The 14,747-nt window shown below is 44.0% G+C and overlaps 1 protein-coding gene across 2 annotated transcripts in view; it reads right to left on the bottom strand.

Moving 5' to 3' along the window:
- Positions 1–347: 347 nt before the first annotated feature.
- ZDHHC13 (zinc finger DHHC-type palmitoyltransferase 13) overlaps positions 348–14,747 on the bottom strand; it is a 46,786-nt gene continuing 32,386 nt past the window's right edge. For both annotated transcript variants that reach the window (NM_001433662.1, XM_070272223.1), the window contains exons 11-17: positions 13,609–13,733; positions 12,699–12,761; positions 11,920–12,013; positions 10,179–10,262; positions 5,543–5,700; positions 3,197–3,294; positions 348–940 (exon numbers count right to left, since the gene is read on the bottom strand). In NM_001433662.1, coding sequence (NP_001420591.1) covers positions 802–940; positions 3,197–3,294; positions 5,543–5,700; positions 10,179–10,262; positions 11,920–12,013; positions 12,699–12,761; positions 13,609–13,733 — 761 coding nt within the window. In that variant the 3' untranslated portion in view covers positions 348–801. The remainder of the gene's footprint in view (positions 941–3,196; positions 3,295–5,542; positions 5,701–10,178; positions 10,263–11,919; positions 12,014–12,698; positions 12,762–13,608; positions 13,734–14,747) is intronic.

Genomic DNA, 14,747 nt, shown 5'->3' with positions numbered 1-14,747 from the left:
AAGGAAGGGTTTACCAGCAGGAAGGAGCCAAGCCCAAGAGCAGATATACACAATACCAAGAGTTCAAGTTGACTCAGCACTTCCTTCAGAACAAGGGAAATTAGCAATCACAATCACAGCAGTCTAGTATTGTGAAGGTACTGAGTAAAAATAGTAATGCATCTTTTACATCTTCCCATGTTCCATTTTCTAAGTAAGATGGAAAACTAAATTAAATCTTGCTTATTGGTGTCAACAGTGATCTCAACTCATTCCTGGAATTGTGAATCAGTTTCTTTATGTCCTATACATACCTTTTCTCAATTTAAGATTCTAGAAGCGTTAAGTGTCAGAAATTAAGCCTCAACTACAAAAAACAAAAAAAAAAATTTATTAAGTGTGAAAGCAAAACAGGTACATCTATTTAAATATTTTTTTACATATTTATAGATAAAACAAAGACAAATAATTTATCAAAAATTACAAGTTTATAGAATAGCACTCTTGAAACAGCCAATAAAATATCTGAAAATACCACATTTTACCCATAATTGGTGAATATTATCTGCAAAAAAAGTAACTTGCATTTTCTTGTGAAAAATATAAAAGCTGTTTCAGATGTCTGGAGATTGTTCAGGAACGGTCCGTCTTGCTAAACCTAAACAAGCGTAATGCCCTTACTGAGAACTGCTCTCACCAACGGCTTACAGACCACCGTACCCCACGGGTCTCCGGAGAATCTCCGGCTTCATCTCGCTTGCAGACTCCAGGGCAGCAACAGAAACAGAAACAAATCCGAGTGAGACTTTGGGCTTCTTTTCTTCACACTGAGCGAAGAACCTTCTCCTTCGCTGGGTGCAAGACCATGGTGTACTGAGACGTCCAATCTACCGCGCAGGGCTTGACCAGGCCGAAGCAGCCACACTGGAAGAAATCTGCGAGGTTCTGTGTGAACCCAAGGCTGCCAAGAAGGGAAGAGGACACGTCTTACAACACTTCCTGTGGGCTCTCGACAGTCACTCACCCAACCACATTCACTGAGAACTTACAATGCACAGCTTCATTCGGAGATCCCGCAGGAATGCAGAGGTGAATCAGACAGTTCCTTGGGTTTATGGGACCTAAAACTGAAGCTGAGTCCCATTTCTGGACCTGAATCCCTATTTAGAGATTCCCTGGCTTCCACCCAGCAACTTACTAAGCTCATTCTGGGTCACTCGCTCACTGCAGTGGTCACTGCCACCACTAAGTTTCTTTCCTTCCGTTCCCACTGCTCTAATTCTGACTTTGATTCTCTCAAAGGCCAGACAAGCCAGAAAAACTACAATCAACAAGACGGGGTTTTTCTAAACCTGCTAAGGAGCTCTCCAGAGGATGTCCCCGTCTCAATTCCTTCTACTTCATCTTACATTTTGGAGACAATCTGGTCCTCCAAAAGCCCTGATACGTTCAGAGCCCCTCACCTCCCAAGCGAAACCCTTTACAGACACTTCTCCGCCCAGAGGCTCAAATCCAAACTCCTCATCTTTGTATTAAAGGCCCTACACTCTCCAGGTGCTGGCTCCCCAAACTCTTCTTTACAAACTTCCTGCTACAGCTACTCTGGCTTTTCTTTTCCCAGGGTCACAACTGCACAGGCCGTTCCTCCACCCTGGAACCTACACTAACCTCAGCTAACCCCCTTATCCTTTTAAGTCCTAGCAGTTCTAAGGCCCAGGTCAACATCTACTTCCTCTTGGAGAATTCTGACTACAATAGTCATCAGCATTATTTCTTCTCCATTAAATGCCCAAATACTAGAATCAAGTCCAGTTACGAGGAAGGTTTATTTTTACGCATATGCACTGTCTTTCCAGCACCTAACCCAACCCCCCACATAAACATGTCTGTGGGTGAGGATGCTCGTGCGCTGCTGCTGTTTACTGAGAGTGGTCAGGAGAGGACCTGGCTACTCAGAAGGCAGCCCCTAGGACGCGGGCTGACCACACGGGATGGACGGGTGGAAGTGCAGAGACGTGCTGGGGTTCAGGGGGCCCAGCTCCCGCACTAGCGAGTGAGTACAAGGTACTGAGGGGAGGACAAACAAGCCAAATCTTTGGTTTGGGCAGGATTTTGGATTTTTAGATTCACAGTGGCTCTCAGGCTTTCCCAGTAGTTCCTCCAGACTCTTCTCCAGGGCCTGGAGTGCCCTTCCTTCCATCTCCATCATGCCTCACCACGACTTTCAAGGCTCAGCTTAAAATTCCACCTCTATCACAAAAGCTCCCAGACTTCAGTGGAGGAGATATTATTCCTCTGCTTAAACCACTGAGAAAGGGACTTTATTATCACTGCCTGTCTGAAACGATCATCACAAGCTTAACACGACTCCACTCTCCAGCACTTTAGCCATCTCTTCCCAATTAAGCCAGTTTCTCTCCTCTCTAAACACACACAGTAGTCACATCCCAGGCTCTGATTTCCTTGTCTAACAGCCTAACAGTTTCATCTTGTACCACGAGTGTGCTCTAAAATAGACTGCTCACGAGATACGCGGTGAGCATTCCAGTCCCCGGCAGGCTCCGGGTCACCTCTGCAGCCCTGCCGGCCTCCAAGACCCCGATGCAGGTGACAGGGAGACAGGCTTCAAAGCCTGATCATTCACATCCCAAGATGAAGGCCTTCCTATAAACACTCTCATCTTCAACTGGGGACAGGTTTTATATAACCAATGCTCTGGGGAGAACATACCCCAAACCTGAAAAACCAGCTTCTCCCTGACACAGGTGGCAAATTAAACCCAAAGAATTCTGATAATAGAAAGCCAGGTTGAAAATCTTGGCAAAGCTCACAATCTAACGCTTTCTACAGAGAGCCTTGTGGCTGGCTTTCTCAGCCACATGCTTAATTATCTCTCAGTGGCTTCCTGCCAGCAACATGCAATCTTGTGACCATGTGGCTTGAGTGGAGAGATTCCCCATCTTGGCAAAACTTCAAAGTCACTTATTTTTTGTGCTGAGTCCAGGAGACTAAATCCCAAATTCTCACTACCTTGGGGCTCATGACCTTACCACTTACCTCCTGTCACTGAGGCTTCCAAGAAAGAAGAGACTCAACTCCAGCAGATAACAAGTTAGAGGACAAAAGAAGGGCCGTGGGCAGTGGCACTAGGTAGGGAAACCAATGGCCAGGCTAGCACCTTCCACAGGACTCAGCGGCCAGGATGGATCTCACTCACTTGTATGGGGTCCTCCTGAGCGACAACGTCTGCTTCATATGCCTGCTCTGCTTCAGCAGGCTGGTTCTCTCATGCGAGGTCAGGCCCAGAAAAGCAATCTGGAAAAGGTTGGAAGGTATGTGAAAACTACCACTACACGGAGGCTCCACCACTCTTAGCACTGCATCTCAGGACGTGGGCAAACACTCGGTCCTCCCCCCAGACAGTCCACCACGCCTTCCAGCCACGGATCGCCGGTGAGCGCAAAGACTCAGCAGCGATGAACCAGACTCTCCTATGTAAATCTGGTAGCTAGGCTATTTTATTTGTTTTTGATTGTCTGATTTTTATATTAACCTTCAAGAAAACACCGTGCACTGACAGTCGTGAAATAATCGCTTTAGTAATTCAAGCCACGGCTTACAGCCATATTTAGGTTCCCAACACATTCAGCATGCAATTTTTAGATAAATAAAACAACGTAAGGTCAGTATTAGTGCAATTATCTCAACTCGTATACGCTTCTTAGTATCTCTGACAAAAAAGTTACTCTAAAGTGAAAAACATTTAAATCCATAAATTTTGGGAAGGTTACTTAAAAACTCCCAAATTATTGAAACCACTACTATTCGCTGAGTTATCTCATTTAATCCTCAAAACAACTCAAACCTCAAGTTCCTTATCTGCAAACAGAGACGACCACATCTTCATCAGATCGTTTAAGGATCCGAGAATACATCTAAAGTACCCAGCGCAGAGGCTCACAGAGGGGAACTAACTGTCCAAGGCCACACGGCTCAGAAAGTGGCAGAACGGGGCCTGACAGCTCGCTCAGCGTGACCATGGAGCCCAGGGTCCCAACCAGCAGTCACCCGCTCAGGCTGGCGCGCTGCAGTCAAACCATGACTCGCCACAGCCCTCAGGAAATGAAAGGCTTCAAGTAACTGGGTTGTTCTGTTTATTAAGAAAACAACTTTGCTCTGAATTCTTGAATTGAACACTATCCAAAACTTTGAGTCCACTTTCCTGCCTTAGAAAGTATAGACAAACATATTAACCCTTCTTTTAAAAATTAAGGGTATTATAGTCTCATATACTTGTATTTGTTCTAAGAGTCCAGAAAACAAGAAAGAGCTTTAGCACTGATGTCTCGAACCTTAGGTTCTACCCCTGACTGCCCCTCTTACCAGCCCCATGGCCATAAGCAAGGCACTCACAGCTCTTAGGGTTAGCTTTCTCACCCATAAAATGGAGACACCACTTTAGCACTGTCTACACCTCAAATGTTTGTGAGGAAATAGATGGGAAAGTGCTCTGGAATATGTAAAGCATATATAAATGTTAAGTATTACACATGACGGTAATTAACATCAATAATGACCGATGCTAATATCCACTCTTACTGCCTGAGTCTGTAGATACCAGAGGGAAGGGAATTAGGATAAATGTTCAGAAACCTCAGTTCAGTCAGTACTATTAGCTTACTTCCCTTCCTTAGTATTTTGTTCTCTTTATTATTATCATTGTAGAATTGGTTACTTCTCCATAAAAGGGGACTACATCTTGCTTTTGTTGAATAATGCTCTAATTATCTGAGGTCTTGCAATAAGTGGCTCAGACTGCTCATGGCTGTGTCCACTCCATGAGGGCAGGCCATGGCCACAGTGAGAATCAGGTTCCACTCACAGGGGAAGGCAGGCAGGCATGAAGGGACTGGAGCTTCACAGAAAGCTGAAGGTGACTACTACCCTGGAGCTTCAACTTTCTAATGGCCATGACCTTCTCTGGAAGTGAAATTACCATGTCCATTCATTAGCGATGTGTCTTTCATTTTTCCTCACTTCCATCTACTTAAGAACTGCATAATAACAAGGATAACAAACACGGCTGGAAAAAGTGAGGGAAAACCATCACTTCACATTTGCACAAAGCTTTACAGTTTATACCACATGTTCACACACCATATAATTTAACTGTATCATGGAAAAAGTTCTTGAATGGGACTATCAGAAGATCTAAGTTTCCAGTCCTGACTTTGCCACTCAGTGGGTGACCTTGAGCAATTCCAATTCACCTCTCTGTACCTCTGTAAAAGAAAGAGGCCAGATTATGTAACTTCTAGGGCCAACACTAACAATTTATTATTCTAACCTTTAAGCCACCCTGTGACAGTAGACAGGCATTATTATCCCCACTTTACAGACAAGGAAACTGAAATTCAAGAGTCAAATGACATGCCTGGACCCGAAGAGTAAGTGACAGAGGCAGAACTAGAATCTAAGTCTTCTGAATTGAAATTCAAGCCTTTCTATCTCACTACAGGTTATTGGAAATTTTATTCAAAGGCACTATAAGTGAAATAAATACCTGAAAGAGTTGATTTAATAATAAAAATGTTGACCATGAGAAATGGAAAGTCGCTAGCATGAAGACAGATAAAACCCAAGGGGAACAGGCCACAATCTGATTGAGGTAGGTCCACAGTCCATCTTCTCTGAAGGTCGTGGCACAATGATCTGACCAATCTGTGAATTCACAAAAAAGGAACCCATTATTTAAAAAGGCAACAAGCTAGTGATCACTCTTCAAGAAGATAAAACCACGGCAGTTCTATTTAGGGAAAAGAGGAAGCAAGACCTGATGGCACAGATCAGAACTCAACTTTAAGATTTTATCTTCCAAATGCCAGCTCAACTAACAAAGATGAAAAATGGCACCTCACTGTTAGTTAAGACTAGGATAACACTGCATCTGCAGTCAGCAGTGAAGGAATAAAAGCAAAAAAGGTCCATAAAACCATCACTAAAATTAGCATTTTCAGCATAAAATGCACTGGCCAGAACTGTTCAAAGACTCGACAACTGAGAATGATTATATTTAATAAATATTTGTCCTAGAAAAATCTCTATATTGTCCACGTTATAGCAAGATACAGGTCTATTATTACAGAACTGAATATAAACTCTTATTAAAGGTTCAGATCAACAGGCCATCGCTGTGGGCACAGGAAATCCTACACACACCCAGATACCAATGGAACCTAACAGCATGCAGTCACTGGGGGTGCTTCTGCACTGGCACCATACTCCACCCGGTGGAGGGAGAAAGGCCAGGTGAGAGAACATGAGATGGACACCTCCAAGAAAAGGAGAGCAAGATCCATATAGTCACAGCTCAGTTTCTCCCCAGGAACCTCTATTTATACGCCAATTAAAAGAGAGAACTTCTCTATGGCCTTCACGATACTGACCCCTACCCCATGCAGCTGAGAGCAGCAGCAAGGAGAATACAGGCAGGAAGCAGCCAAAACAGAGAAGAGATCTTCAAGCCTGTGTAAAGCCAATGACTTCTATAGGCATCCTGACCGTTCACAAAGGGCTAATTATTTTTGAAATGAGAACTCTGTAGATTTGCACCTTGAGGTTTCATAAATGCCTCTGACAACTTGACGAGTAGTTTTACACATTTTCCCAAAGCAGCACTTTAGAGTTCCTGAGACAGGAAATGAGTCCATGACTTTACTATCCGACCGTCTGTCCATTTCAGTGCTGAAATCTATTCTTTTCTTCCCTCTTTGAGTCTCATTTGATCCCCAACCATCTTTCATGACTATATGCCAGAAGCATTCTAAGAGCAATCATCACAGAGTAACAATCAAGGTAACAAGCTAAGGCGAATTACTCTCTCTTTAGAGCTCCTCATTAGGACAGCAAAGAAAGATGCATCCCATGTACCTGACACAACAAAAAAAGAACATAATTTCCAGCAGCAGGCAGAGAAGACAGCGCTGAGAGGGAAAGGATGGCTCCTTCGTCTCAGCTTACGGATTTCTACTGCTCTCTTCTGGTCAGGTTCCTAATAACACAGCAGGACCTCAAACTGAAGTTTTCATAGGACTGATTTCAGATTTAATATCCAAATATGGCTGCAAATGGCCATGTACATTATCTTATGCAATATAACACTTTAATATGTACTAATATTACTTTCTTATCAAGTAGTCATTGGCTAACGGCCGGGAACTTGTATGGCTCCAAGTCAATCATTTTCATCTTTAGAGAGCTCTGACAGTTACAAAGTTCTTCCTCAGTGATCCAAAATCCTTCTCCTGGTAATCTGTAGGATGCTGACACTTTCTTAGTTACCTACTGACCACTCTGCAAACAGACCCCCAAAAGAGGAAACGCATGGAGGCCGCGCAGAGCCAGAAGCAGCTGCCACTGGATCACACACAGGAGAGGGCAGAGAGCAGGGCTCTAGTAATGGCAGCGTCAATGGTAAACAAAGAAGCGGGATGACAGCGAGGTCTCATTAGAAAAATGGAGCACAAGTTCATTTGTTCTGTGAAATGATAAATGACAAGATGTCTTCATTCAGTGCAGAGAAATGCTGTCAGAATATAAACAGGATAAAAGTAACAAAATATGTTCAGCTAGCCTACAGAGTTGTAAGTGAATGTAAGGTGGGACTGCTCCTAAGAAACAAAACATAACATGAAAATTGGATCAGAGCCGGAGAATAAAGACAGAGAGGAGGGAAGAACCAAAGCCTGCACTAAGACAGCAACCTGGAAAGACGGAACGTGACGGAAAATTCCTTCTGTCCTTATCAGTACAGTCTTATGCTGGACATAGACACCAAACAAAGGGGACTATTTTTAGTGAGGGAGAGACAAGAGTGGTGTAGAATCTGGCTCTTTTCCCTTAGGATCCAGTCCAAGGGACAAGTTGGACCATGAGCCAGCTTAAAGAGGTTTTCCAGGAATATACTTTACTGTCAGACCTTAAAAGGGCAGCTCTTTCAACAGAAGGAAGCACTGTCAAAAATCTTTTATTTCTTACACCACAGGACATAATCTAAGAGGTTTTTAAGTCCCAGTGCTCAGGATTACTGATGACCTTTGACAAGAACTGGGATCAGGCATCACAACGTTCTGACTATGAGATCCATTTGAGATGGTGACCGTCACGTGGAGCTACAAAAGCATTCCCTAGTGACCCGACGACCAAGGCGTCAAGTGGGAAAGGCCTGACAAGGTAACCAGGCCCTCTCCACACCTACGGCAGGGCAAAAACAGACCATCTCACACAGAGATTAACTGACAATCTCTAAAAATGAAACCCCAAACAAAAAACACTTAGAATACTGGATTCTAGGGAGGGGGACTGAGAGGCTGGGGAACAGCGTAGGAGGAATTATCTTTCTTTTTTTATTTTTTGAGGAAGATTAGCCCTGAGTTAACATCTGCTGCCAATCCTCCTCTTTTTGGTGAGCAAGACTGGCCCTGAGCTAACATCCATGCCCATCTTCCTCCACTTTATACGTGGGATGCCTACCACAGCATGGCTTGCCAAGCAGTGCCATGTCCACACCTGGGATCTGAACCGGCGAACCCCAGGCCGCTGAAGTGGAACATGTGCACCTAACCACTGCACCACCGGGCCAGCCCAGGAATTATCTTTCAAAAACTAAAAATTTAAACTAAAGAAAGCCAGAGAGAGGGCGGTGGGAGGGAGTGGGGATGGGGGGTGCAGAGGTGGCTTGGGACACTAAGGGAAAAAGAAAGAAACGTAGGAAAACAACTTTCCAACATCTTCCTGAACCATTCCAGATTTTAGCTCAAGAACAAACTAATATTTAGTACTCTACTGGCAAAATCCAAGACTTGAGCACCAACATAACAGGAGGGTGGATGGAAACAGATCAGCAGTGAAGCCTCCGCCTCCGGAGCCAAATTCTCCTAAAGCCTTCACATAAGTAAGTAACAAACAGAAACAATTAAAGTCAAAATAAACAAACTACAAGCACTCTAAGTTTTTCCAATTAGGTAACCTATTCCAAGGTTTGAAAAGCAAAGTCATGCAATTCCTAAGCACTAACCAACGGGTGGGCCGGTGGCGCAGCGGTTAAGTGCACACATTCTGCTCCGGCGGCCTGCGGTTTGCTAGTTCAGATCCTGGGTGCGGAGCTTCGAACCACTTGGCAAGCCATGCTGTGGCAGGCGTCCCATGTAGAAAGTAGAGGAAGATGGGCACGGATGTTAGCTCAGGGCCAGTCTTGCTCAGCAAAAAGAGGAGGGTTGGTGGCAGGTGTTAGCTTCCTCAAAAAAAAAAAGAGCTAACCAAAATCCTTCTTTTTTTTTTGAGGAAGATTGGCCCTGAGCTAACATCTGTGCCCATCTTCCTCTATTTTGTATGTGGCATGCCGCCACAGCACGGTTTGATAAGTGGTGCATAGGTTTGCACCCAGTATCCAAACCGGTGAACCCCGGGCCGCCAAAGTGGAACACGTGAACTTAACCACTACACCACTGGGCCGGCCCCAAGAGCTAACCTAAATCCTTCTCGCTTCAATTTAAACTCTGTTCTTCTTAGTCAATCCCCTTGGAACAGCTGGATGTGACACGGGAGGCCTCCAGACGCCCTTTACACTGCTACTGAAGAGCGATTTTCCTCTCTCAGGGATGCAGAATAAGTAACCTAATGTTTTCTTCCAAGTTATTCTTTCCACCCTTTCAATGACTGGGACAGTTTTCCCAGCAGTTCTAAGTTGTGATTTGATATTTATCAAATGGCATGTGCTTTCAGGGTTTTGTTCCTCAACTACTGTGATGACCTCCCCTCTCCCCCAACCTCTCCACTCAACCTTTCTTTTCCCGTTTTATTTACTTACCAATTCCCTTGCTTTGTACTCGAACAGTTGATTTTTTCCTCACTTCACTGGGGGGGTCAATCTGCACTTGCCTTAACTGAATTTGTCTTTTTGACCACTTCTCAAATTTATCGAGGTCACCTTAGAGTACAGTCTCTTCCAAAGTACTGACGATTACCCTCTTCTAGCATTTCCGGCAGCTTCCCAACGCTGGGAGAGTTTTAGAGGCATCTGCTTCGTGTGTAGTAAGGGTAGGGCTTACAGGCACCCAGCCAGAATGTGATATACGAGAGTTTACAGGGTAAACTGTAGGTGGGGGCATGAGCTTGCTGTAGGAAAAATGTATACTTACAGATGAAAGACTCATACATCATCCAGTCACACACGACGGAAAGGAAAAGTAAGAAGAATACGTAATAGTGATGGTTGCCAAAACCTACATCAAAAAGAAGAACAACATATTTAAAACTTTCTTCCAACGATCTGCCAGCTCAAGACCTTATTAATCACTTTCCTGTCAAAAGCCTTCAGCAAAGTGAAAAAGAGAGAACCTGTTGCTTTGCTTTTAAATACCATTAAAGCAAAACCAAAGAGCTCTGATATGTCGTGGTCAACTGTCCACGTTAACCGAACTAACCTTAATTCATTACTTACCTAAAAGACACTTTTTTGAATAGCACAAAGCTTAATAAGCACACACAGCTCTAGGTTGGCCCTTATTGTGTGGGAGGGAGGGAAGCGGGCAGGATTTTGGGCAAATCACACCTGTCTCATCCTTCCTTCCTGTAATGAGTTTATGTAAGTACCACTTCTGGACAGCAAGTCTTGCCCTGATCAGGGGAACAGAGACAACAAATCCGAGGGCCAGCACTAAATAGCTACATTGCAGGAGATTGGACACAGCCAAAGAGGGGCACACTGCAGCCCGAGAAAGGTCTACACCAGCGAGGAAGGGGTGAAGCACCCAGCAACCAAGCCCCACTGCTGTGTGCGCTGCCCTCTGGATGCTGGAGTCAGAGCGTTTCGATGTTAATGACACAAAAGCTCCTCAGGTACCGCCACGCTCCCACCTTCTCCTGAGGCCACAAAGCCCAGCAGAGAGAGGAGCACCTCCTAGAGTCAGGAGCCCGAGGTGCATGAACGACATTCGTGTGAATACAAGTACTTTGTTTAACTTCTCTGATCCAGTGCTCCCACTTGTAATAGGGGGGTAATATCCCTTTTGTCTACTTCATGGGCCTGTGGCCACCAAACAGGGTGATGCACGTGAAAACTCTACGTTAAATGCAGTGTGAGGAAAATATTTGGACTCATCGCTATTGTTTTTCCACTGCCATTCAAAGCTGCCTGTAACGATGCCAATCATCTCATCTTTACGGTGGGATGGCATCCACAAAGCTTGGGAGCCCAGCAATTCTCTCTTTGCCTGTTCTCTAAGAAGAGTAGAGAACATCAAAAGGCACCCAGGAAACCTGCCTGCGCTGAGGCAGCCTTCTGCTCATCAAGATTAGGAAAGCACAGCCTCTCCAGTGACCATGGTTCCTCCAAAGTCCCTCCTAACAAATCCCTGCCGTTTACCGTGACAGCTCAGAGGGATCGGGAGAAGGAACATGCCCCAGGTGGAAGGCAATTCCCAGACCTCCGCTGCCTCTGGTTCCAGCTCCTACGTGAGCTTGGAAGGAGGCAAGCGGAGAAGGAGAACAACAGAACAAGCCACAAAACGTGGTCAGAGCACGGTATTTGGAGTAGAAGACTAATACCACTAAAGTGACCTCAAGCAAGTAATCTTACCTTGCATATTTTTTTTAACTCTAAAATGGAGATAATAATAGCAGCCTCATAGGTGTGCTCTGATGATCAAACAGGATACTACATACGAAAGTGTCTGACAATGCTATACAATATATCATACAAACGACATTTATCATCAACATCGACAGTTTGCCAAAAGTGTTAGACCACAGAGATGATTCTCTGACAAGGAAGAGCTAAAAAATGGACCCCTCAGATACTCTTCCACTTTTCTCATGAGTCTCACACATAATGAAATAAGTGTTACTTCACAGTGGTAACTGAAAAAGTCAGTCTCTCACCTACGCACCGTCCCGTCCACAGGCAGTGTTGATCATATCGAGCCACACAGGAGTTGCACACATGGCAATGGAGTGACCTCAACGGCTTCCTTACCTAAGTGGGCAATTAAGAGATGCCTAAGCAAAAATCAGGGTTTCAAAGTGGTAACAAATCACAAGCAAAATTTTATTCCCAAATCGTAAAGACAACAGCACAAATAATCCTAAATAGATCATCAATTCACACGGAGGTTCTGGAATGCCTTAGGAACACTTCCTTCCATACGTCTATTTTAATTAGGCCATCACTAAAGGGGATTTGAATTCAGAGCCTCCTGACACTGACTAAGGGGAAATGAGAGTACCAGACAGCAGAATGAGCACTGGAATAAGAGAAAGGAAACCCGAGTCACATTTCTGGTCTGCCAATAACTTGGAGAAAGTCACTTCTTCCCTTTAGGCCATGATTCCTCAATTACAAAATGCGAGGTTTCACTCAGTGGCTTCTATGGTCATCACAAGCCTCTGACTCCCAGTTAGTGTTAACACGCCCCTCGTGGCCGGAAAAAGCAAACAAAACACACAGATTGAACCACAGGCTACTGCAACAGATTACAAACATCATGCCTCCCATATGTCCAAGGCAGAAAATTGCTCTGGCAGTAATGCAAAATGAGAAGCTGGTGAAAACAAAGGTGTATAAATATACCAGGAAGGTTTGACAAGTGCTTACACGAGCAATGTAACCAAGAATTTGCTTGAACTATGGGAAAAAAATCATAAAGAAAAGACTCACTCACAAGACATGATGTACAAAATGTTCTGAAGTCCAGACAGCCCGTCTCCGCGAGGGTGATGATGTTCTGAAAGACAGGAAGTTTGACCTCGCATTTATGCTTTCCTGGGGAGCGCATGCTGCCCGGTTAGGGACCATGCTCACAGCTGTCTCTCCAACTGAGGCAGCTAGAAAAGCAATTTGGAAGACTTGCCACCAAATCATTCTGCACTACAAATAATGTGACTTTTCAAGGCTGCACTTTCAACCATAGCCAATAAATGAGAATGCATAAAAGTTACACCCCCTCTTGTCTCCATGAATGGCAATCATTTCCCAGTTATAATCTGGAGAAAAATACATACACACACATACACTCATAAGAAAGAAACAAAAACCACCAGTACACATCAGAACTGACAGTTGTAAGCACAAGGGCTCTTTCAGGAACACTGGCGTTAGGTAACAAAGACAACGACTCCCCCCAGCTGCTAAATATTCATGAGCAATGGAAGACACGCCACATATCTGACAACCCACATCTGAGGAGGACAAGGGGCATCTGATCCTCAGTCACCCTCCCTGTGTTCAATGGGGGGCGGGCGGTTTTAAGCTAAACAATCATCTGAGAGTTACTATAAAGAAGCAGGAGGTCCGGTCTGCTAGCAGAAATTACATCTGACCAAGTCTTGGTGGGGTATTACTTTAAAAGAAAATAAAAATATTTCTTAAAACTTTCATAAAATAAACGGAAAAATATGAGTGGAGAACTCTCCTTTGCTGACGTAATCATTCCACGTTTACGCGGCATCTATTAGGCGCCAGGCACTAGAGATGCAGCCATGACAGAAACCAGCGTTGCTAGGACCCTCTGAACGCTGAAGCTCACATACCCTCCCACAAACACCACCAGTCACATCACAAAGAAGGCTCACCGTTTTCCTCTCTTCTTCAGAAGCCTTAGTGAAGCCTGGATCGGTTGCCCAAGTCTTGTAGAAAAAGTAGAGGAAGGCTCCTATACTGAGGATGAAAGCGAAATAGAAAGGGGTGCCTGCTAGATGTCAAAGCCAAGTTAAGGAACGGATCCGACTCCCACTAAGAGTAATTACATACATAATACATACATAATACACTATACATAATAATTACATACATAATAATTACATAATTACAGCATAATTTCATGTAAGCAAGTTTCATCACTGGCGCCTAAGACTCTCCCTCCTCTGCGTCCTAGCCTCACCTTCCCTTACGTACTCACATCCCTGGCCCTATCCTACGTTCTAACCCTACCGCAACTTGCTCATAGTTGACCAATAATTAATTCCTCCTCACTAGTTGAAAGTCATATGAAATATTGATAGCAATAGTTGCAATATATGAAGAACAAACATCCCGAAGACTGAAAAACATTTAAGATCCAAATAAATTAATCTCTAATGGTGTAACCGTGGCTCTCCTGTGACCTTCTAAAAAAATTATTTCTGGTCATTTTAACAAAATCATTTAAAGACACAAGCCACTCAGTTCAGAGATTCCAACTAAAAATATTTCCCTAATATTAGATAAATGCTTGCAAAAATTTCCTACCGGAAAGTTTAGTAACTAATCCTTGTAACTGTATTAGGAAGAGTCAATTTAGAAACAAACAAAAGAAACGGTTCTCCCTGCAAAGTGATTATAAATCAAACGCTAATTGGGAAAGCAGACATTATGGATAAATGAAGATAAGTGTTTCAAGGATAAACATTACCCACTTTGAAATGCTTTTGAAGTGCTACAAATTCTTTGTATGAAAAGTAAAAATATGCTCCAGAGAAAGAGAAATGAACGTGCAGGAACAAACCAACCACCAGGAGTAAACCCGTTCTCCCCGCCCAGCTCAAGTCATCATTGACATGTTAATTTGCAAGGTGTTGCCAAGATGTCTTCTGCCAAACTTAAGAGTGGAAAAGGTGGCCATGAATTAGATGCTAAACCCTTGCTCTCCAAAGTGTGGTCCATGGACCCACAGCAATGGCTTTCCCTGGGACCCTGTCAGAAAGACCTCACTCCAGACCTGCAGAACCAGACT

The sequence above is a fragment of the Equus caballus genome, chromosome 7, assembly GCF_041296265.1.
Source record: "Equus caballus isolate H_3958 breed thoroughbred chromosome 7, TB-T2T, whole genome shotgun sequence".
Lineage (NCBI taxonomy): Eukaryota > Metazoa > Chordata > Mammalia > Perissodactyla > Equidae > Equus > Equus caballus.
The sequence above is the reverse complement of the archived record's forward strand: the minus strand, read 5'-3'. Positions and strand labels throughout refer to the sequence as shown.